At 45.1% G+C, this 24,629-nt stretch overlaps 1 protein-coding gene across 3 annotated transcripts in view; it reads right to left on the bottom strand.

The window, feature by feature from the left end:
• Positions 1–6,740: 6,740 nt before the first annotated feature.
• PLS3 (plastin 3) overlaps positions 6,741–24,629 on the bottom strand; it is a 44,095-nt gene continuing 26,206 nt past the window's right edge. For all 3 annotated transcript variants that reach the window (XM_065729398.1, XM_065729396.1, XM_065729397.1), the window contains 15 exons: positions 24,416–24,502; positions 19,228–19,391; positions 17,036–17,165; positions 16,493–16,625; positions 15,623–15,704; positions 14,787–14,952; positions 14,042–14,184; positions 12,944–13,039; positions 12,237–12,432; positions 11,560–11,638; positions 10,820–10,934; positions 10,541–10,674; positions 9,506–9,629; positions 8,882–9,006; positions 6,741–8,099 (listed from right to left, as the gene is read on the bottom strand). In XM_065729398.1, the coding sequence (XP_065585470.1) occupies positions 7,967–8,099; positions 8,882–9,006; positions 9,506–9,629; positions 10,541–10,674; positions 10,820–10,934; positions 11,560–11,638; positions 12,237–12,432; positions 12,944–13,039; positions 14,042–14,184; positions 14,787–14,952; positions 15,623–15,704; positions 16,493–16,625; positions 17,036–17,165; positions 19,228–19,391; positions 24,416–24,482 (1,887 nt within the window). In that variant the 5' untranslated portion in view covers positions 24,483–24,502 and the 3' untranslated portion in view covers positions 6,741–7,966. The remainder of the gene's footprint in view (positions 8,100–8,881; positions 9,007–9,505; positions 9,630–10,540; positions 10,675–10,819; positions 10,935–11,559; positions 11,639–12,236; positions 12,433–12,943; positions 13,040–14,041; positions 14,185–14,786; positions 14,953–15,622; positions 15,705–16,492; positions 16,626–17,035; positions 17,166–19,227; positions 19,392–24,415; positions 24,503–24,629) is intronic.

Here is a 24,629-nt window from a genome sequence, read left to right as displayed (position 1 = left end):
TGCTGCATCTTCCCACTTAACAGATTTGTAATTAGGTTTGTGCCAAGCATTAAATGATTGATACGCTTTTGCTTTACCTTTTGCTTGCACTGTTTCTGTGGCAGTTCGGTGGTTTCAGCATCATTCCTCACTTTCCTCAGCTTCAAGCTCTTTGAGAGGCTGCGAAAAATTTCTCCCCTTTTCTCCTTGCTTTTGCATTCTTCTGCTTGGTCTATTTGTAACAGAAAACAAGAGAAGTAAAACAAACAAGCAAGCAAAACACACCTCAGTCATTTTTCATGCTGCTACCAAGTTAGATTTTTCCATTGAAAAGCATAAATCAGGGAATATTTTCTACGAAGGAGAGCCTTGTTGCTTCCGGGTGCCTGCAGCAAATATTTCTACCAGTTATACCACCACCTCAATAAACACTGAACCAGAACATAACTAAATTGCCCCTTCTGAGCTGTCACAAAGAAGTCAGTGATATAGTTAGCAAGTCATGCATGGCACACTGGAGAAGATGTGATTACTTATTTTCTTTATCCCTCCCCAAAAACAAAACCAGTAAGGAATAGGAAAAGAACTTCCATCAGAACACCAGGCCACGTTTGTGCTGCATCAAACCCCCTGAACAGTGATTCATTGAATAAAAGTCATAAGGTCACTGAGCGAGACAACGTTTTTTGAAGAGCTGTGTGTGCAAAAGGGCATCATCTTGAAGACGTGAGGAATGTTTTCTGTCTCTTAGAAGAGAATCTCTCTTTTTTTTTCCCCCCTCTCTCTTCTTAAGCTCAAATTGAAACAAAAGCCTAAGTAGAAAAAGGAGCTGTGGGTGCCCCATCCCTGGAGGTGCCCAAAGCCAGGCTGGTTGGGGCCCTGGGCAGCCTGAGCTTGTAGGAGACACCCAGCACACAGCAGGGAGTGGAGCTCAATGATCTTCAATGGCCCCTCCAACCTCAGCCTTTCCAGGATTCTTTGATAAGATGACACTGAGCTGTTCTCTGTCCTACACAGAAGGTTTTGTTTAATTCTAGACATCAACATTAGAATGGCTGTGAAAGAAACATCGAGCAACTTATTGAAGCTTCAAAGCAAAAATTAGTCCCAAAGGTAGAAAATATGATATACCCCCCAAAAAAGAGAACAGAGCCCTTATCCCATCCAAAAAACCCATCCACAGGTTTGGATCTTCCAGCGTTAAGAAAAGACAGCAGAATTTTTCAAAAGTGCACAATAACTCTTAAACAACTGCTTTAAGTATTAAATCCTCATGACTTCTACAAGAAATATTTCAGCACCAAAGCTGCCAAAAAACCTTGGAAACAAAAACAAATTGAGTGATAATTGAATGTTAAAGAGCAAAAACAGGAACAAAGGAACGTGCTGACTAAGGCTAACATCTCTGGCTTCTGTCAGAAACTTTTGGAAACGTATTTGAAGAAAAAAAATCCAGCTCAACACAATCAGAGCTGTTTGGATGCCTTACTCGCTAGCAACTATCTTCCAAGATCAGTTCTGAGAAAGGTTTGGGATTTATCCTGCCTGCCCCACACTGGACCTTCACTGTGAGATTTCTGCTTTGCTTTAACTCAAACGCTCCTCTGACCTGGCTTGCTGCTTCTTACAAACATCAAGCACATGCAGGAGAGCATCCTTCCTGCCCAGCAGCTGTCAGAGCAGCCCCTGTCCCACCTTTCTCCTGCTGCCAGAAGGCACAGGACAGAAAGGACAGATACACACAGACACTTCCAAGCTCTGTAATGTTGACCTTGATCACATCATACTTGTGGCAAGCACTACAAAGCACCAGATCACTGTTTCAGTGGGATGGATGGGCCTTGGCTTATTGCATGTTCCTCCATCTTCAGTGAAAACATGCAATTTCCTGTGGGAAGCATTGTTTACACACTTTCTTAAGAAAAGCTTGTACCAGTGGAAAGTTCCCAGCTGGCCCTTCAGCCAGCCTTCCCATTAACTCTCTTTCCTGAAACTCATAAGAGACAGAAGCAGCAGCACTAGGACCTCTCCCTGAGGTTCTGGTTATTCACTCCCAGTTTCAACCCCAGAAACTTTCCCTTTGGGAAAGCAGCAGATCTGTGGTGCTACTGGCAAGCCAGCTCCTGCCTAATCCAACACAGCTTACCCTACCACCCCCTTCAATCAGATATATTTTAAGTCTTCAGGATGTACAGCACTCTAATCACACCCATCTGTTTCACTAGCTGTGTTTTGCTCTTCTATTGCATTCCTTTTAAAGCATCAACTGACTTCTGAACATCACTTTACCAACAGTTAAAAATTGTAGTTAACGTTTGTTAGGGCTAACAACTAGCATGAATAATCAGGGACTAAACACCTAACATTCACATTCCCTTATCTGTTTGCTTTTTAGGAATAATCAAGGGACACAATACTTGAATCACAGAATGGCTTCAAGTCGGAAGGGACCACAAGCCTCACCCAGTCCCAATTCCCTACTGAGCGTCCCCTACCAGGTCAGGCTGCCCAGGTCCCCATCCAGCCTGTCCACGAGCACCTCTAGGGATGGAGATGTTGATTTGCAAAGAGAAAATTAGAAAAAACAAACAAACAACAGAACACCCTCAGCCCTAAAAACAAGTCAGTCATACGTACCCCTGATGGGACTGCTGTGTGGACCAGGCTGTCCTGCAGGGCTCCTCTTGCACAGTGCTGCAGTGCCTCCCTCTGCCTCTTAGCAAGGGCCAGGGAGCTAGGGCAGCCAGGGTTTAATAATAAATGCAAAACAGTCACACCTGGGAAGATTTGGGCTATTACAGAGGGAACAGGGAGATTTGGGTGAGGGTTGGTTGAAAGAGTGTGGAGAGTATTTGTAGAGGGACAAAGCTTGGGGGTGGTTTGGGGAGGATAGAGGTAAAACATTGTAGGAAGGGGAGTGTGAAATAGTTTTGAGCAAAATGATTGCTTTTTAGGGGAGTGATGGGGTTTTGGGAACGGTGAATGTTTTTTAGATAAAGTTTGAAATAAATTAGAGGGAGTACAGATGAGGAGGGAGGAAGGAAGCTTGGACTAATGTAGATAGCACAGCTTAGGTCATGCAAAAAGAGTGAGGAAAGTTTAGAGGAAAAAGAGGTGGCTTTTGAGGGGAAGGTCAGGTAACTTAGAGGGGATTTCTTCAGGGAAATATTTATGGTAATTTAAAAAGGTGGAAGAACGTAGCTGGGAGGAAAAGGCGATGTTCTGTGGGGGGGAAAGATAAGGAAAGCAGAGGACACAATGTGAGCATTTGGGGGAGCAATTTGAGACTATTCAGAAGATGGAAAACCAAGCCTTGTGTGGGGAGAATCTGAGGTAGAGAGCACAAAGTAAATGTTTTCTGAGAAAGTAACTGAACTAACTTATAAGGGTGATATTTTTAGGGGAAAACCTCCTTTTTGAGGAGTAAAATCTGATGAAAATTGGGAAGCAAAAAAGGAGTATTCCTAATGGGAAAAGTTGAGATAAATGAGAGGGGGAAAGAGGTGGTGTCTCTAAACGAATAAATGAGTTAATACAGATAGTACAAAGTGAAACTTTTTCAGTGAAAATTTGAGATGACGTATGGGATAAAGGTAATGATTTGGGGGAAGAACAGGTAAATTAGGATGGGAAATCTGAGGTAAATTACAGGGGATGATGGTGATGTTCTGAGAGGAATAGCTGAGGTAATATGGAGGGGAAAATAGGAGAAAATGCGAAGGAAAAAATGAGATGGTTTAGTGGTCACAAAATGAGAAATCTTGGATGGAAAACTGAAGTAAATTACAAGGGATAAAGGTGATGTTTTTTGAGGGAAAAGTTGAGGTAATATAAAATGTAAAAAATGATGATATTCAAGGAACAGCTGAAATAACATGGAGGGGAAAAAGGAGACAGAGTGCCACTTCGTGTGCCCAGCACTGCTCTAGCAGCATTTGGAACTCTGCTGTGCATCCATCTGATGAGAAAATCTTTTTTTTTTTTCTGGGGGTGGTGTGCAGGATGATTGGGGTTGAGCAGGTTTTCTGGTAAGTGTTACAGGGAGCTCCATCCCAGGACTGGGGTGCCTCAGGATAGAGCTGCTCCAGGTGTAGGAGCTGCTGCTCTCCTTGTCCAGGTGTGCTCTCCTTCCTTTGCAGCACTGGTGGAGAAGGAAGAAGAGGCGTGAAGAAGATGAAGACTGAAATAAACTGATTTCCAAACTCTTTGCTATATAGTAACTCCCTTTTGTTTCATAAGTCATTATGTTTTTCCAACTCATGTATTTTTCTGTACATACCACCGATAAACGTTCATTTTCCAACTGCAGAGTTACCACCACAGTCAAAGGAAAAGCTTAAGGACAGCACTGTTTGGTTTGGGTTTGGTTGGTTCTTTGCTTTGCTTTGATCTGCTTTGCCATTCTCACATCCTGGTTTCCAAATCTGAATTTGTTAACGCTGTCGTACTGCTGCTGTAGACCAGCAGCGTGGAGGCACCTTGAATGTTTTATGGTGGGAGGTGGTATTAGTGCTTTCTATATTGCGTAACACCAGAACATTATCCAAAACTGGAGGATGGCATTGCATTGCCCCTGATCATTTTATTACAGTAGCTTGGTGGCAGCAGAGGTTTTTCAGCTGGCCTGAGGTCATGCTGGCCCATTGCTGTGATGTTAGAGGTGATGTATGGCAGTGTGACTGTGCCAGTTTTAAGGCTGGTGAAGTTAATGTGGCTGTGACGTAGTGTGGATCTTGCAGTACAGCTCAGTTCCTTTCTTATTTTTGTAATAGTTGGTGTTACTGCAGTGTTACAGTGATGTTATTTTGGGTTGACAGCACAGCACCTTGTTTTGGAGTTACTTGAGGAGTTAGATGAGGTGCTAAGGGATTGGATTTAGTAGTTGGGTAGGGATAGTGATAGGAGGATGGTTGGACTAGATGATCTTGTAGGTCCTTTCATACCTTATGAACCTATGAACCTACTTATATTGTCCTCAGTTCAAACGTTAGGAAATCTGTACCAGAAGGTTTGGGTGCAGTGCACTCAGTGTGGTGACGACAGGCTGTCACCTCACAGGGGAGCAAAGCCCTGCTGACATCAAAACGTGCCGTAGTCTGTAAGCAAAGCTGTTGTGGACCGCACTGCGCTGGAACAGCGCAAACTGAAGCGACTTTTTCTCTTAAAAACTCCGAATCAGATTATCCCGTGGAAAAGCACACGCGGGTGGGCGCAGCTGCAGAGCCGAGCGGCGGCCGCCAGAGGGCGCCCGCACCGCACCGCACCCGCGCGGCTCCGCCTCGCGGCCCTGCAGCCTCTATCGGGTCGAGCATCCACGGCGGCTCCGCAGAGGACTCGGACAGGAGGAGGAAAAAAGGGGTCGAGGGTCTGTCAGCGTGGCACGCTCAGCACAGTGGCTGTGCCCCAGGTAAGCTGTACGAGGGTTGCACAGTGCCCTGCTGCGCTGCGGTGGCACAGCCTCCAAGGTCCTGACTATGTTTGCTGATGCCATTACGTTCGGTTACCTACAGTACCCAAGGATTAAGAACAAAAGAAAACGAGCAATGCGATTTATACATTGGGCCCTAAATAATATGTGACATCTATTTCAGCAGAAACCATTTTCCAGCAGGGTCTCTTTTCTTCTTTTCCATGAAGGCCAAGCTCATGTTAAGCACCTTCCTACTAATTTTTCCTTTTTTGAGTGAGCACATTCTTTAAAGCGAGAACAGAACTACGTAGATTGTTCAGGAGCACTGCTGATAACAGCAGAAACTTCACACATCACCATTACAGAGCAGTATAGGATGGAGAATGACACGTTTGGTGGCTGGATTCCCATAGCCTCCAAGAATGACTCAATGCAAATATGAGGTTGGAATTGGATTAAACCCACATATGAGCAACCTCATTTGTCCAAGAGAGGATCCTGCAACAACCTGTAATCTGAGTTAATCAACAAGCTTATTCCCACCTCATCAGCAAACAAGCTGCAACATGTGTGTGCACAAAACACACCTCCTCGTTTTCTCTGCTGATCAAGTCACTTGTGTAGCTGCAAGACAGGACTGCAGGGGGACAACCCACATCAGACTGATGTACAGGTGGGCACAGAAATTTGTTTACAGGACACTAATCCTGCTCCAGTTGTTCTTGGTTCTTACTGAAGCCACAGGTGGATCTGGAAACTCCTGCCCTGTCAAGCTGAGCTTTTGGCAGAGCTCACCCAACATCCAGTCTCACTCGTGCTGCACTAGAAAAGACATCTGCTCTGAGGTCACCTCTTCCCTCGGACAGCTGGACACAACGCTGCCCCGGTGGACACTGACTACCTAGGTAATCCCTCTCCCCCTACAGCCAGGCTCAGAAATCACATCTGGCTGCCACTACCACTCCTCACCCTTGGAATCTCTGTTTTTGAACCTGGATAGCACATCTCTGACGGCTTCTCACCCTACTTTTCCTGTGTTTTTTTACTCTACTCCTGCAGGCATCATCTTCAGCAGCACAGCAAGCCTCAGTTCCAAGAGCAGGGTTTTACAGAAGCATCACAAGATCATCCAGAAGCAACAGAAAGATCCACTGATCTAAGAGCACGAGTCAGAAATAACTGTTGTCAGTTACACAACCAAATTTCAAACAACTCCCTCAGGCACATCTCAATTTTAAGGCTCTTGCAGATCAATGGACCTGGTGCACGAACACACAGATCAAGCAGAGCTAAAAGCAGCTGAGGACGGGCAGCCATGCTGGGCCAGTGTAAAGAAAGAGAGAACACTGTATTTAAACATTGGGCTTTTTTATTTCAACTAATGCTTTGCCACCATATTACATCACTTTGAATAGCTCAGAATAGCAATATGATCTCAAAATATAGCAAACAGCTTGCCAAAGCAAGATAATATTAACTCCTATGGATACAGCATCTTCCTTCTTTGGCGACAATGCTTCCTTTCATCTGTAAAAATAGTTCTATATTCCAGCACATTTGCTCTTCAGTTTATTGAACCCTGCTGTTCATAACATTTGCCTCTTCCCTGCACAAAACCTCCCCCCAAAGTAGTATGGTTTTATATCCAACAGCATTTTAAATAAAAAAAAAAAAGTTCTATTTTCTCATGCAGATTTCTGTAAAAATTATGTTCTAGGTACACACCTGAACCAAGATGCATACAAAAATGCATTCACTTCCATTCTCACATGCAGCTGTGCCATCAGCAACATGATATCAGGTGCTACTGTGAGAAGTTCAAGGATGGTGGTATTCTCAGATTTAGTCTAACTTAAAAATAAAATAAAATAAAAAACATTTAAAAAAAACCCAACTTTTTTATAAGCAGCAAGAGAACAAACTGCTATGCTTTATTTGTAAAGTAATCCACATAGTGAGATGTATAAAAAAGCACCATGTACAGAGAACACCAGAAGAAGATCCATCTTCCAAGTCACACGTTTCTCACTTAGCATCATGAGCTGCCCTGCAGGTCCCAACTTGGATGGTAGCTGTTAGCAAAGTTAAGGAAGTGGTCAAACCTAGAATGTGCTTGGACCCATCGACAGCAATTAAACCAGACTGCAGATAGAAATAAAATTCATTCCCATTGCAACTCATACCAACCCTCAGGGGAAGAAAAAAAAAAAAAGGAAAAAAGGAAAAAAAGAGAAGAAAATATCAAGAACTACACACCTAGTACAGGAAAAATAACGAGGTGAAAACAGAGCAGCACTGCAAGATGCTGGTCTGTTATGAATGCATTTCTGTGAGCTCTTGATAAGTTAAACTTTCCTTTGGGAAAAGAGCACATCTGTTGGTTAAAACTCCTCTCCCTGAGAATTTTGATACGTCTTGCAAAGCAAAACAACATCCCTTGAACTTCAGCAGTTCCTAGGCCAACAGCATTTCAACATGGACACAGCTGGTCTGCTACTCATGCACCCAGGGTGGCAGGTTGGGTTTTTGTTGCATTTTGTTGTTTGCTTGTTTTAATTTTTACACGGATCAACCCTTCTATACTCTCTTCATCCCTCTGCCCATCAGGCAGGCAAACACAGTCATGACCATCTTCGGTTTCACCTCTACAAGATCTTCTGGAAGAGCATAGACTCGGGCACCAATTCTTCTTGCCATGGATACAGCATACCTAATGGCCATGGAAAGAAGACTCTGTTAGCACATGGACTTGTAGCCCTAACTGAGAAGCCAGTTCCTGCCCTATCCAACACCATTTCACCTACTCTACTAGGACTCAGCCTCCAGGATGTGCAGCACACCAGATTTACTCATCTATGTTGAGTGCCAAGTGTCTCTCGTGTGCAAACTGACCTTTGAAATGTCAAGCTCACTTTGTCAACAGTTCAAACTTGTAATTAATGATTGTTAGGGCTACTAGCTAGCATGCATAACTGAGGACTAATCAGCTAACATTTGTATTCCTCCTCCTCTTTGCTTATCAGGAATAATCAAGAGAGGCTATTATCTACGCGAAAACTTCCAGTCATTCTGCCACTGCAGAACGGTTGCAGAACACACGTTTCAAAGGCAGGATTTAAAAGGCATACTTTAAACTTGACATTACATGGTGATTCAACAATATGAGAGATAGACAGGGGTTCAGTCTCAAAATCCTGATCACTGGCTGAGCATTTCACAAGCCTGAATAAACAGGAGAGAAACAGATTATTGCTAAGAAGCGCTCAGGCTATCCTGTATTCTTCTCAACAGGCAAGAGTCCAGCCAACTACTCCTCAGGCATTACTGACAAGGACAGCAATGCAATTTCAAGAAGCACTTCCTGTCTAAAAGATTAAGTGTTAAAAGAGATTAAAAACCACAGAAATATGGTGAAACTGCTTGCAACTTTAAGTCATGGCATAGTAGGTGCACTCTCCCAGTGCAAAGCAGTTTTCAAGATGACAGACTTACTTAGCATTATTGTGTTTGTCATCTTCTGATAGATGACCAGTCTTTACAAGGTCATAGTTGATGCAGCCAGGCTGTATAGCATCTATTAAGTCCACAACTGCCAAGCTTGTGCTGATAGTCTTGTCCTGGAGGGTACAAGCAGAGAAATAAAGATGAATATCTAATCCTGAAATGTACTTCTCACCTCACTTCAACTGCTCTGTGATGTGCAACAAAACAAGCTTTAAACAAGCTATTTCCAAGCAGCACTGTGAGTGATTATTCCCATCTGGACCACCAGGGAAACCAAAGTGCTGCTTCTCTTTTGGTAATAACATGAGATCAGGACTCCAATTTACTGTAACTGGGCTGTAAAGCATTTACAGGCAGCAGATCCATCCCACTGACCAGACCCCAGGGGACAATGCCTAAAACATCTGCCAGCTCCAGACTCAACACTTGATGGCACCTCAGTCCCCATCACTGCCCTAGACACCAACTGCTATCCCACCAGCTCACTAGCCCCACCACTATTCCCCCACTATGGACAGCCCTCAAAGAGTCCTCTATAGCAGTCCAAAGCCACTCTGTTCCCTGCACAGACCGGATCTTGTCTTGTTTTGGTTGCAAGAGGGGAACCTGCACCTTGAAATTCTGGATGGAGGTGGACTTCCCAGCTTCTTTCAAGGTCCGGTTTACCCAGTTGACTATAATGTCATCATTGGCTTTCTGACCATCACCCAGGTCCTCAAGGACATTCAGTGTGTACCTGAGCACAAGCAGAGAGAACAAGATTAGGCTTAGAGCCTGGGCTAAGATCCAGCAAGCAGACAGCCTGGATGCAACAAGTGCCAACACAAGCCCATGGCAGCACAAAGTCACAGTTTCAGCTCAGCTTTGTTTGTTTGTTTTTTTTAATTATTATTTCATATTTTTACCCCTTCAGAAAAAGGAAGAGCCATCTATCTTACCTGAAACATGGATTTATATTAAAGTATTCAGCCTTTCAAGTCTTCTAATCAAGGTTCACAAAACTGCCTGGGCTCAAAATGCTCTTAAAACTGCGCACTGGCAATTTGCTCAGAGGGGTAATGCACACTTCCTAGAGATGTGGATCAATTCACTTGTTAGTATTCTGGCCTCTACTACTACATATGGAGATGGCATACAACAGGACTGCAGATAAAGCTTATGTTCTTGGTCATCTCATTTGGAAAAATTCAAAGACATGAGAAAAGGATATCAACTTAATTAACGGTTTAAAGTTAATATTCATTTTTCTTACGTTTCTCCTTCCCCCCTATTCCAATTCAGGGATTATGAAGCAGCATTGGATCTCACAGTTTTCTACTAAATACAGGAGCAGAGAAGTTGGGTAAATATTCCTGCTTTGGGTTCCTACATGCAGGTCAGCCTTGAGCAGGTGAGAGAGGCCACTCTAGGCAGCAGCATGCACACAGATCCACTGGGGGCTCTCCGGGGGTCTCTACTGCAGCTTCCCATGAGCAGCAGGACCAGCCGTGCCAGTTTTATCCAGCTAAGTCTTGAAACCTAGCCAAAGACAGAGGCTTGACAACCTCTGTGGGTGATCTGTTCCACTGCTGCAGTGCCCTCCTGGCAGCAATCTTCACAAGCTCAGTACTGCAATCGAAAGGTTTATGTGTTTGAGACAGGCCCTACCTTCTCATCAACTGCCAGACTAAGGCTAGCGTCAACGTTGGGTTTCCATCATTCAGATCCTGTCCTCCAATGCCAACCAGGGAGAATTTGGCTGGGTGCTTTCCCAGGTCAACAGCGTAGTTACAGTTTTCCAACTACACAGGAAAAGAGCACAAAGAATAATCACTCACAAATACACTTGCTCAACTGGAAACCTCAAATAGGAATTTCTAGATAGTTTACATTTATTTCCGCTCCTAGTGCTCAGGGCTTCTTTGAAATTATATCCAAACTCTTTACCTTTTTCATGTTTGCTCCAAGCTTAGGGTATGGAGGTTTGTTAACCTTATTCCAGTCAACAGGAACTTTGATCTTTTCGTATAACTGTAGTATTACCAGTGCATCTTGAAGATCACTAAAAATGGAACAAAACGTGACACGTAAGTGCTGAAGTATGCTCTGATTTTGCTACATCATGGATAATTATGACTATTTGCAGGTTGCTGCAATTTTAATAACCCTAAGAGGAAAACATTTTGTGATTTTCATTGCAGAAGAAATGTTCTATGTTTTACATTGGCTAGCTGCTAAGCTAACATAGGTTTTCATATAACACTAGCAACAGATCCAGAAAAGAAATTTACTACACAAAATCCAGCAGCAGTCACCTCTTTCCATGGACCACAGGGGTCCAGAATACCTTGCCTCTGAACTAGGATGATTTGGTTAAGCCTGAAAATTAGGTGAATTTAGGCCCTGTTGCTCAAGCTGTATATGCACTGGAAATTCAGTGTACTAAGGGGAGCAGAAAACTTTGCAAAGGAGAGCAGAAAACAAACCATCTTCAGTCCCTAAAACCAATTGCTGGTGTGCCAGCACTGGAATTCCCTAAGCTAAGGGCTGCAGGGAAGATGCAGTGAGCACTGCCTACTCTTAACACCCTTTCTCAAGCTCTTCCCTCAGCAGGGCAGCAGAACAGTGGTGTGGGTACATCTCCTGTCTGATCTAAGTTGAATCTCTCCCAGGAGCCTAACACTTACCCGTAGAGGTGATTTACATGGGGATTCACACCAAGGGAGTTCATCCAGTTACGGAAGGTCCGTTCTTCACGGGTCTCTCCTAAATGAAAGAGAGTGTTCATGAAACTTTCTGCAAGCTCAGAGCTATGGGGGGAAGGGGCTTCCTCCTTGCAAAAGGGGGAGTTTTGAGCAGCATAGCTCAGAGTGGAAAGAGATCATTATTTCCACTATAACTTTTTCAAAGAAAGAGCGTTGCCCTGATCTTGTTTTGGTATCTGATCAGCTTTGCCAGCATGAATTGTGTACATTCTGCAAGAAAATGGAGCAAGAATGTCTTTCACGTGAAGCTACCTAACACCCTTATCCCAGTTCCACCAGGAATTTGTGCTGCCATAAACATCTCACTGCATCAGTGAGGTGCTTCAGTCTGCAGCAGGAAATTGCAAAACCACCTTCCCAGCCCTGGCACAGGGACCAGCAGGCCACTGGCAGCGCTCCTCCACATCCAGAGCAGCCAAACAGGCCCTCAAGCACCCTCCTCACCTGCCAAAAATGAGTAAACAACCATTGCAGCACAGAAACCTCAAATCACAGGTGTTAGGTCAGCAGATGCCTTTGCTGGGCACGGCCTCTTGTGCTACAAGCACTCACTCAGGATATTTCCCTCCTGCTAATTTTGTGCCTGATAGGGCCATCACCTTCTAGCAGAGTCCAGTCGATGTCCTGGTTTTCAGGCTTGGTAAGAGCTGGGTACTTGTTGAAGAGGTTTGCAACGAAGGCCAGATTCAGTTTGGGATTACCACTGACCACATCAGCCGGCGTGACGAACTGGCGGCACCCGAGCCGGTCTGCCTGCTGCAGCATGTACTCTGCCCTGCGTAAGTCGTCCTTCTCCTGCCAGAGACACAAGGGACAAGAGCTGTCAGGGAAGAGATCGGGCTGCAAAGCAGATGGGAAGCTGCAGGAGCAGAGTCACCACTCCACCCGCCTTCACGAGGCATCAGTTGCTAATCAATTCAGCAATTGAAGAGATGAAGCGTCCACATGAATCCCTCCTGCTGCTAATACACTTGTCCCAGTTTGTGTCTGCTTTTCCTAGCAGAGCCCTTTCCAAGCTTATCAACTTTCCATTCTTTTTAAATTAATGGTTCAGAGGCAGAATTCAGTATGCCCCCAACCAAAGCAAAAATGCAAAATATTTCTCAATTATTCATGTTAGTTGGCAGGCGGTGACCAGGTCTGCAATAGCCACTCATATAAAACATACCTGAGGTGTGCACATGCCCACTGACACTTTACACACACTTGAAACTAAGATACCAGGTTATCTAGAAGTCATGAGGGCAATTACAGGGTCACAAGTAGCAGTTGTACAGCGTGAGGACACAACAGCCTGGATACTTACATTGAAACCCGACATGTTAATATCGATCTGAGGCTCTCCTTCTTTCTGCCCTTTAGGTGCAATTTGATTGAGAAGGTGGAAATAAGCTCTAGAATCCTGAAAGGAGCAAAAAAATAAAGCTCAGGTTTCCTGCACAGCAGTCAGTACACCATAACAATTCATTTCAAGCTCATCTGTACCAAGTCACCGCATCTAATTGGCTTATGTACCTTTACTGAATTACCAAAATCTGTAAGCTTGACAGACAATAGCAGAGCATGATGGCAGAAATCCAGGCAGCAGAAAAGAAAACAGAAAGGGGAGAGGTTAGAAATATTTAGGGTGAATAATTGTGGTTTTTAACTTTTGAACTCTGCCTTTACTGCACACTCTGGTGTGTGTTTTTCCAAGGGCCTCTACCCCAGAATCCATTCCAGTTGTCCTTTTTTTCCTCCCAATTGTTAGCCAAGCGAATAAGCTCCAGAAACTTGATGGGGTCAGCTTGCAAAAATCTCCCATTGACCAGAAGCCATCACCCCCTGGTTCTCACTACTGCAAACGGTGAGAAGAGAATCACCCCATGCATCTGAAAAACCATCTGTGAGCCTCCCCACTCACGTCCCTGCTCAGCTGGGTGTGGAGAACAAGGGGTCTCATCTCCCTTCCTCTCCCACGCCTCTGACATTTTGGACAAAGTGCCACCACCCACAAAGAGAACGTGGAAGTCACTCTCCCCAGGGATGCAACTCATTATTGCATCCTGTCTGTGTGAGCTGCAGCACAGCCCTTTTTACACACCCTCAGAAAACTATTTTCATTTAAGAAAAATAGAATTAAGAACATTTGAAAATCTGTGAAGAACACCATTGATTAAAACACACAGCAGCTGTGCAGCAGGATCCCACTAACACGGGAGGAAACATTCACACAGTTTCAAGGCAAGAGATGGCAGCATAATGGTATCTTAAACGTCCTGCTAAGGAAAGCTCTGTTAAACCTACTGTCTAGAGCATTAAGGTGAAGAAAGGTCCTGCATTAAGGCCTCACAGAGGCATGCAAACACAGCCCTGGCAACTCCCAGCCTTTTCCCAGACACGTGGCCAGGAGAGCTCTCAGTACCTTGATGTCTGTGCTGAAGTTATTGATTTTGTGCCAGCCTGCATTTTCCAAGTGGAAGTTCGCCCATCTTAGGAGCAACTCTTCTGGGGATAGTTTCATAAGGTCCTCCAGGTTTTCACCATCACGAAGTAAGGCAGCCAGTGCTGGAAGAAAAACACTTGTGAATAGAAGGAAGGAGTTTCAGCAAAGGTCCGAGCAAGCACAGTGAGACTGCTGCAGCATGACGTTCCCACAGCAAGATTTGAGGAGAATAAAGTCATGGCAAATGCATTCCCAAGGAGATGAAGCCTTCCTCCACCCCCTGCACTGCTGCCCAGAGCCATGGATGCCCCATCCCTGCAGGTGCCCAAGGCCACAGATGAGGCCCTGGGCAGATGAACTAGTGAGGGGGCAGCCAGCCCACGGCACGGGTTGGAACTGGATATGCTTTAAGGTGCATCCCAACCCAAGCCATTCTACGAAAGCCAAGTACAAAAGAAACAGTGCTCACTGTCAAACATGCACAACCCACCCAAGCAAGCCAACTTCTCAGCTACAAACCAGCTGGTGGGCACTCAGCCTGGCGCACGCCCTCGACGAAGCTGACGGCCAGCTCTCCTCTTTCAGCAGAGGGGAGGGAAGAGGTGATGGCACCAGAGGTGGTAGCACGAGCAGCGCAGGCCACAGCAGCACATTCAGCCCCTCGACAGCATGGGGGCAAGTCGGCGTTCACGCTCTGCAAGTTATCACTTAGAGCTTCATTTACCTTCATTTCTGCTGAGCTCAATGTCGGCAAACAAGCCAATCTTAATGATCTGCCAGAGAAGCCCAAGAACCAGGTGGGGTTTCCCTTCCCTCAAGTCCTCGGCACCAATATTGACAACATGACACCCGATGGCAGATGCAGAATTCAGCGCCAGGTTCAAGTTCTCCTGCAGACAACACAGTCAGGTGAGACAAAGCCCAGGGAGATGCCACTTTGCCTCTCATCCAGCATTGGCAGAGTGGGGAATCCCCCCTCGTCCTCACTCCAACAGCTCGGAGGAAACCCTCCCAGCTGCCCCCAGCTGAAGCTTTAAAGGAGCTGCCAGCAGCAGGCTGAATCAATAAGAACAGAAGGAGGCACGAGGGTTTAATTTCAGCCTCTGGTATTTAGTTTCACCCTTTGAGTCGGTCGCATCTAGTGGCATCCACAAGAACATGGCTGGAGAAGTGTTAGGGTATCCACACACCTGCACGTGTGGGCATCTGTGCAAAAGCAACTTGCTTTACTGTGAAACAATCCAAAGAGTCCAAACCAATAACTGTGCTGTTTTGGAAAGTTAGCACTGTATCTAACCACTGCCACAACACAGGTGGGAACAGCATTTCAGCCACCTTATCCATGTTGTCATCAAGTTATCTTTCTTGTCTTTTGAAATGTACTCATAGCACTGTGATTGCCAGTTACGCACTGGACAAAACTGCCTTCAATAATTCAATGCAAGTTATAAAACTCTTTCCTTTCCATATTCTCACTGTAATTCCTTGGGCAGCTGTGCTGAGTTTCCCATGATTCTATCTGAACGTGCAGTTCTGCTAACACACAGAACTGTATCATACCTGAATTATGAACGGTGTGAGTTTCTTCTTGTTAATTGCTCTTTCATCAATTGTGTCCGGAACAGAAAGATTGATCATTTTGCTGTCAGGAGGAAAAATAATAATATTTGAACAACATCCAATTTTTAATCACAACAAGTTGCTGCACTACTACAGCGCTCACCACAGCACATCTCCTTTTATCTCCTCTGGGTTATTTTGTTTTTGGCTTTTTTGTTTTTCTAAATCAAGATTGTGTAAATCAGAAGTTAATATTTATGTTATCAAGAATGTATTTGGAATGTATCTGAAACTAATAGCTAAGCCTGAAACCTTAAACATCTTCCTAGCTACCATTGATCTCAGCTGCTGGAGCAAAAAGAGCACATGAATTATTCACAAATGCAGTCACTGAACTACTGAGGACTCATTGCTATGTTGTCAACTGCTGCAGTGTAGTAAGACAACACTCTTCCTCCTGTTGTACAGACATACTACTGCTGACACGAAATACTGCACCAAAAAAGTGCAAATGCTGAGAGCTTTGTGGGGAACACGTGAGCAAAATGGATTTTTAGTCAACAGAAAACACAACACGTCTTTACTTTATATTGTGAACTTCCTACTCAGTTCAGTCTTCGCCTGAGTAATTGGAATTACTTAAAACTGCAGAAATAAATACTGCAAGGTAAAGCAAAGCTTGTACCAAAGCAGACACACCACACATAGACAGTGAAGCCTGGGTGACTTCTTCATACAAACAACACTGTGCAAACAGTGGCACGCAAAACCAGCCTAGCACGCAATGGAAATTCCTCTACCCGTGAAATTTTGGGGCTTTATTTTGTTTGGTCGCTTGCTTTTTTAAAGTCAGGAGCCATCATGACTTACCACAGCACAATCCCATCTCCCACTGCTTTGAACAGGTCGTCTGTATTTGGGTTCATTGGAATAACGTGCCTACAGTCAGGATCATTTTCCAGGGCTTTGTTTATCCAGTTTACAAAGGCATATTTTTCTTCCTCTAAGATTTAATTCAATTTAATGCAAATTTAATACAGGCTTCTTCACAACATAGCAAAGATTTTCCCAGAACTGCGTACAATAGCCCAGGAAAAAACACACTGTCACTATTTTATGGGATACGCAGAGCTTATAAAAATAAAACCTGAAATTAACTTCCACCTATCAGCATGTTCTTGTCTTTTACCCATTACACCTTAGCCACGTCCAAATGTGACACAAGGACTCCACCAGCACGCACAGTTAACAAAACAAATAAGCACACGTTTAATTTACACGCTGCTTATCTTGCATTACCCTGACCTGTGCTCATCTCGATCTGTCATTACTCAGCTATTGGAGGAAGTGCAGAAATCTGCTTTTTTTTGCCTCCACTCACCCAAGAGAAGAGCAGAGAGCCAAGAGATGTACCTGAGTACGAGTGCTGCGTCCCCTCACTGGAGAGCTCCGAGGTGCCCCCGATGGCACAGATGCCTTCCTTCCTGTTGATGGCTTTTCTGAAGGTTTTAGCAATGTCGCTGCTTTTCACCTCTTGGAATATCTACAATTTAAAGGGCTCTGTTAGACAGACAAAAACTGCCTTTGTAAAATGAGGGGGCTGCGAAAGATAAAATGGAAAAGAAGAAAAAAAAAAGCTATATTCTGCTTCTCAGCTTTGAAGCAAACGCTGTGGTACAGTCAGCAAACGTGAAGGGCCCAGCAAAGTTGTTGTGGGATTAAATGCAACGAGGGCAGAGCTGACCCACACTCTAACACACGCAGATTTACCTTTCCACGTAGACTTCACGTGGCCAGGAGAAAAAAAAAAAAGTGAGAACTTTGCAATATGAGAGCAGGTACGCATGCAGCAGCTTCCACAGGACCAAAGCTGTTGTGCAAATTTAACCTTTCCGTGTAAGCCAGGTGCTCACGTGACTGTGACTTTCGTTCACACACAAGGCTTCGTCCACAACCCCCAAGAAACAGCAAAAATAGTCACTATACATCGACACAGTACATTGTCAATGCCATCTAATCTGCAATAACCTGTAACAACACATCAGGCTTTTCCTATCAGGCCTAGACTAGCTGACAGAATGCCCTGTGTTTCAGGGAAGAAGTTTTCTTTTAGCGCAGGATTACGCCGTGTGGTTTCTGCAGGTTGCACGTTACCATCAGTGGCTTTGAGGTCCCACAGAACTGAGAAAGCACTAAACAAATGAAAGGTCCAATGAATGACCTTTGAATGAGGGTCATTCAAACACTGAATGCTTTGAAGCCTATTGTAATTCCCTCAAAACTTAAGTGAGCTGCTTCCAACCAAATTGAAAATACAAATTAAAATGTTCGTGTATTTTTAGGAGTACTGAGATATCACAGCTTCATTGAAAACACATGCTTTAACACTGAGGTAACACCAAGTTGCTTGACCCCAGCCTCAAGGGGGTTCACGTCTTACCTGGTACCAGAAACCCCAGCAGAATTGCTGAGTTGGAAAACAGCAACAGTTCTGTTCATAAAAATCCTACAACTAACCTCTGCTTCTGCTTTACAGACTGGCTGCCTGTAAGACGTTTTCCTGACGCTTACCTGATCACCAGTACCATTCAAGTCTGACAGAAGAGATTTATTTCTTCCTCTCCAGGGCAAAGTTAAGAGTTATGGACCAGTTCAAACCAACAGCTGAACCATGCACCCAGCATGCAAGTGTTCACAAGCTGCAAACAAACCCCAACTTACTAGTTGACTCCGAACTCAAAAGTTCAGAGGGTCTGAAAACAATTAAGGAACAGAAAGAGGTGTAGCTAAGTTGACACGAGAACAGTTCCCTAAATGCAGGAGGAGAACAGCTCCTCTACACCTATCTTATGATATTATCCTTCCAACGTTCAGTCAGAGTATAAAAAGGATGAAGAGATGGATAATGAACCAGCACGTCAGAGGAAGCGTTGTCCTTTTGAGAAGACAAAATAAAGCAAGTTAATAATAAAATCTGACCGATTTCTGAAGGTCAGACCCATCTGCCAGCTTCTCCCACCTTCCTACTCCCATTCTTCCCTTCTAAGGCAACACATGGATCTGAACTTTCCTACACCTCCATCTAGAGTAATTTCAAAGCGTGCCTTGAAGTGCCCTCTCAAATCTTTAGCAAGTACACGCAGTCCAGTTAAATTAACAAAGGAAATTACACTGCTTCTCTGGGAAAACCAGCGTTCATCACATGCCTGGAAAAAGAGAGTAGCTTCCAGTTAATCCTCTGAGCTTGGAGAACTGGAAGGCTTTTTTCCAGTTGCCACCCCACGTGGAAATACAGTTCTAACCTCCAATGGACTTTTCATAAAGGAAAAAAAATGTTTTTTTGTTATTTCTTGTTTGAAAAACAATGCATTTCCTCTTTGCCCAAATCTACAGCCTGAAAATAAAAGCACAGAAGACTGTAGAAATCTCTATATGACCAAAGAGCTGCTTTTTATGAGGCAAATCCTCAAAAAGCAATCTGTTTGTGGAAAGAAAACTAGAATTAGGCCAAGGTCAATCCTTTTCAGACTGTTTATTTGGCTTTGTCTAAAAAGAGACCCCTAGGCTACCCAACAGACGGCTGGAAATTCAGAAATACCACTTACATAGACAAACTCTTCAAAACTAATCTTCCCATCTTTATTCTTGTCGCTGTCAATCATGAGCTTCTGTATGATCTCTCTCACTTTGTACCCAGGGAGAGGCAGGTTGGCTTCCTTGAAGAGCTCATGCAGCTCATAGTCACAGATGAACCCATTGCTGTTGAGGTCTGGGAAAGAAAAGTGGTAGAAGAAGGCAATTTAGAAACACACCAATAGGAAAAGCTCCACACAGTGGGGCAGAAACACCAATCCCGTGCTCAAATGTGCTTTATGAGGATGGATGTCCACAGACACAGCGTTTAGGCAGGATGCAGTCACACAGTGGGACACCCACACCAAAAGCACAGAGTCCAAGAAGCATACATTCAAAGGACACCACCCAGGAAGCAATAGCACGAGCTCAGGGCACACAGCTCACCCTCAGTGAGGGGCACAGTGCGTGCCACGAGCTCAGCCTGGCTTTGTGCAATGGCAGCTCCCAGGCAGAGCTGAGCAAGGTCCATCTCAGCACACATGACCAAGCCTGCTCTAAAAGTTTCGCAAGAGAACATCTGCGTTTCCATAAATCATCTCCAGAGCGTCACTTTTTGCATCTGAATTGCACGGCAGCTGGTTTCTGCATCAAAAATAGAAGGCCACGAAACACAGCACGTTCTTGCATTCTGAACTGAAAAGATTAAGTCAGCTCTGCATTTACTTCTTTAATCACACTGATAATGATGTTCTCCATTTATCGCCGGCAAAAAAAAAAAAAAACAACAAATGCTCCCAGATCTTTCTGTGATGCCCACGAATGCTCTGCAGTGGCATTCAGCCAACTACCGAGACACAGCAGCACTGCATGCTTAGTGAGCTGGGATCACCTGCACGGTTTGCTTGTTTCTTTCTCTGCACGTGCAAACCTTGAGCTTTGCTGTCACATCTACAGACCACGCAGTGCAAACCCAGCAGCCCCGTTCCTTCTGCAGGCAAGCGAGGTTTTGCTGCAGCCATGGAAAGGCACAGGTTGAGTGCTGTTTATAAGGCAGCAGGCTCTCCATAAGGCCACAGGATTCGACTGAGCTCAAGCAGCAGCTTCTGCTCCCCAAAAACCCTTGCAGTGCACAGTCTGCACCATGGGAGAGCCACGCCAGCCCCAGCAATGCTGACTTTTGTTCCCAAGGGAATCTCACACCGCAGCCACTCGGGTGGGTATTTATGCTTCAAGGGAGACGCCTTCTACAATAAAGGAAAAGAGTCAGGGCGGCTCAGAAGTCCAGTTTGCTAGCAGATTTTGAAAGTCAATTTCCTTTTAATGATGTGTCAGTAGTAGTTTTTAAGTTGTATTTAAACAAAAGAAAATCCAAAAGCGTTCCAGCAAGCAGCATGTCCTCACCACCACTCTCCAGCCCTCCTCATTTTCCACATCCATATGGGATTTTAAAACTGTTTTCAGAAGTTAGCAAGAAAGTGAAATTCAAATGCTTACTGGCAGATGTCCAAAGGAACAGTCCCTAGCTCTCAAACTAAAGAACAACATCAAGTCCAGTCAATTAATAAATACATTAAACTACTTCATGAAACGTCAGTGTTTACAATAGTGCTGATGAATTAAAGTGGTTAGGGACGATGATTAATGATAGCAACAGGCTGCTGTCTGGCCTTCAGTTTCAGAATTTTATTCCAAAATAATATAAGCTTACAAAGGCAAGCTTTATTAAACAGTCCGGTCTGAGATGTCATCAGCAAACTATTTCCCCTGCAGATAAATCACAGCTTCTTCCGTTACAGCTTTCTCTCTTACTGCTAGATCTAACCACACAATATGCATCTTTTTCCTATCACATATCCAGCAAAAAACAAAACAAAACAAAACAAAAAACAGATAGGGAAAAGAAGGGACTTGCTAATCTCCAGGGCCTATGAACCTGCAATAGAATTTTAATTTCACCTCTGGCATGACTTAAGCCAACACCCCTTGCTTGAGCCTATGTGTGGCTGAACCAACCACAATCCCTTGCCACGCTGCCAAATAAACAGGTGAATCCAGAAACACCTGTTCATCCCTCCTTCCCATCAGCTCACCGCCTAAAAATGAAAGTTTACATCATAACAGAACCAATTGGAAGAGCTCCTACAGGTGAGAAATGTACCTTAATGCACCCAAAACCCCTGGGTCTCCAGACAGTTCTTCCAACACTTAACATCTCAAACACCCACCTTTAGGAGTTATTCTTCCACAGCATCCCGGGAACAAGCTGTCACTGATTTACTTCTTAGATTAAAAAGACACCTACATCCCGAACACTTTGGGAGGGGACTTACCAGCAAAGCAGGTCTGTTGGCTCAGGTACAAGACCCCACACCAAGTCAGAGTTCTTCCAGTAAAGACAGTTTCATGTCAAGCTCTAGCTGCTCAGCCACAGAAAGGCACATTTAAGTATTAAAGCCTGCTGGATGTGCTAGCCCATGGATTTGGCTAGGCAGCAGAGCCCACTGTGGAATTTGGTCCCATTCTTTCCCTAAAATGTCAAAAAGGCATTATGCCATTGCCCTGTCAGCACGACAAATAGGCCTGAAACCCCATCCCACAAGGCAGCCACCCCTCTACTCATGCTCCCCCTCTGAAAACACAGTTAATATATCATGTAGCAGCATTACAAGAGCCACCTTTGCAGCACCAGTTAGCTCTGTAATTGTGTTCAGTGCTGCTGCTGGTCCACCATATGGTGCTTTGCTGGATGTCCTGCAACAGGGCCAGCCTTTGGACAGCAGGAGGTCTAAAATCCCACTCCTAACAAATTCTGAAATGGTATCCAATAGTTGAAGAGGCTGTCAGAATAGAAGCTATCCCAAACAAAACCCCTCGGCATACGACCCAGAATTACTAATGGAAGAAAGCGAAATTGTTTTACCAGACAAGCTACAGCCTGGATTCATTATAATCCGCCTGATGGAAAGGAAACTACAGCACATCTGAAGTTTCCTATTTCCACTGAAAGATGCATCGTGCCAGCGTGCTAAACCTGCCAAAGGTCACTGCAGTGATGTATGGCTCCATCTTCTGCCCGTACGCAGGTGGCACAGCAAAGCCACGAAAAACAAAACCCAAAAGCTGCTTCAAGCTCTGGCTCAGCTTCCTCCAGACAAGTCCTTAAAATAGCTTAAATAACAGGATGCAAGAGGGGAAAGTAACCACACATTTCCTTTTAAGGACACACGCTCTCAGCAGGATGCTCGAGCAGGGCTGCAGATCCCCGTTCACCATAAGCTAGTGTTTGGGAGCATTGTTTTACCACCTTGCAGCACAAAATGTTCGGCTGCGCTGTGTTTTTAAGTGCTTAGTGTTTCCAGAAAAGATCCTTATCTCTGCTTATTAGGAACAGGGAGAAGGAAGACAAATAAGCAGAGCAAGACTGCAGATTCCGTACTGCTGCTCCTTCTCTACCCAGGGCCACTGTTTGGCCAAGAGCACAGCAGTTCTGCTGAAGGAGCTCAGAGTTCAGCTGAGATTTGGGGCAAGCACCAATTCCCCCGTTACCACGAGGACCGTTCAAAGCACGGACAGTTGTGATGCCCCATCTAATAATAATTACTTTTGTCAGATGTTGAAACGCTCCTGCCAGCCCTGCTGCTTATTGCTCAGCTCCTCTGGTTGTTGGATGCTGGGAGCTGCTTGTCTGAGCTGCAGTTGACTTCAGTGCCTTATAACATCCTAGACAGTTATAGAGCACAGGGCAGAGATGGCTTCTTTAGGGACAAAAGAGAGCAGTAAAGATGCTCTTGACAGGCGCCAGCCCTCCCGCAGCAGTGTTTGTGGGCTGTGCCATGCCTAAACCACACAAACCAAAGGCTGCTGGAAAGGAAAAGCAGAGCTCATCACACCTGTGGGTATATGCTAATGGATAATTACCACATTTCTTGTTATTTAAGTTTTGACACTTCAACTGAACAGAGACCCACCTCCCCAAAAGTGAGCTGGTTTCCTCACACAAATCCCTATCTGATGTGGGTTTCCCAGTGCAAAGGCAGCCAACCAACCCAACCTTGATGATTTTCCCACACACTTATTGACAAAAAGCCACTCCACTGCAGCCAGGTTAATCGTTTTAAGTTTATCCCAGGACAGAACGGGCTGCACCCTACTTTCAACAACATTTGCATCCAGAAGTGCATTATGCATTGAGAAGCATGATGACATCTCTCCTCCCTCTGTGCCAGCTGACTTCCACCTGCTGTAAAGGCCCGGGGAAAGAGAAAAACGGGAGAGCAAACTGCCAAAAATACGACTTCCTTCACATCCTACCACTACTCCATGAAAACTGGTAACCTTTGAAATCCACTTTTACTGCTGCTTCAGATTGTGAATTAACAGCAAGCCAGAGCTTTGATCGGATGCAAGGCAGCACTCGAGATGTGCAGCTGGGAGGGGACTGGGGGTTGGCCTGCTTGCACAACCTGCTCCCGCCCAGTCCCATCCCCAGCTGCAGACTCTGACCTCAGCCTGCTGCTGCCACCCTGCTCCCAACCCCACCCCTCCCTCCCACCCTCCAGTAAGCCCTATGAGGAAGCCCAACAAACAGAAACCAATTTATCTCCATGATGTCAGCTCTCTGCCCATCAAAGCTTCCCCAAGCAGCCTGCAATGGGTTCATGCCACACCAGCCCAGGGGAGCAGGCAGAGCAACCCTGAGCATTGCCCACCACGAGGGAGGTGGGACCTGGGGTGACACAGAGGCACCAGAGAGCACTGCAATGCTCAGTGCCCACAGAGCATTTTATCATCGCCGCACATGATGGCCAGGTATGCAGCTACTAAATTAGGCTTTGCTACGTGCACACCAAACTTGGTGCCTCAAATTCACCTGCACACACCAGAAGTGCTGCACCTATGTTTCCACTCTGCCAAAGCAGCCCAAACCAGCACTCCCAGGACCAAGACCTGAAGCGGTGTGGTGATGGGCTGACAGTTGGATGAGTTGACTTTAGAGGCGTTTTCCAGCCTTTATGATTCTATGACACTAAGTGCTGCCTGGCCAAAGTGACACAATGCTCACATCCTTCCCTTTGTGCTCCTTGGCTAGAAGTGACACGCACAAGCTGCAACTCCTGGGCATGGAGAGTGCCCACATCCTGCTGCTCCCAGGGGTGGGAGAAACTCACTCCAAGCATGCAGCAGACACAGCAAGGTTTTCTCATCACTTCCACTTACCAACTTTTGCAAAGGCCTCCTTGAGTTCCTCCAGCTCGTCTTTGGAGATCTGCATGGTGACAGCCATCTCATGGATTTAGGGAGGACCTAAAGAGAGAAAAAGGCACTGTGTGAAACCAAGCTGCACTCAAACAGCAGTACAACAACAAGCAGTACTAAGGCCACCGTAACTCTCAAAGTCACATTTGCCTTTCCTCTCAGAGAAATAGATGCG

This window comes from Cyrtonyx montezumae, unplaced genomic scaffold (assembly GCF_038088225.1).
Source record: "Cyrtonyx montezumae isolate F1298 unplaced genomic scaffold, pur_monq_1.0 scaffold_11, whole genome shotgun sequence".
NCBI lineage: Eukaryota > Metazoa > Chordata > Aves > Galliformes > Odontophoridae > Cyrtonyx > Cyrtonyx montezumae.
The sequence above is the reverse complement of the archived record's forward strand: the minus strand, read 5'-3'. Positions and strand labels throughout refer to the sequence as shown.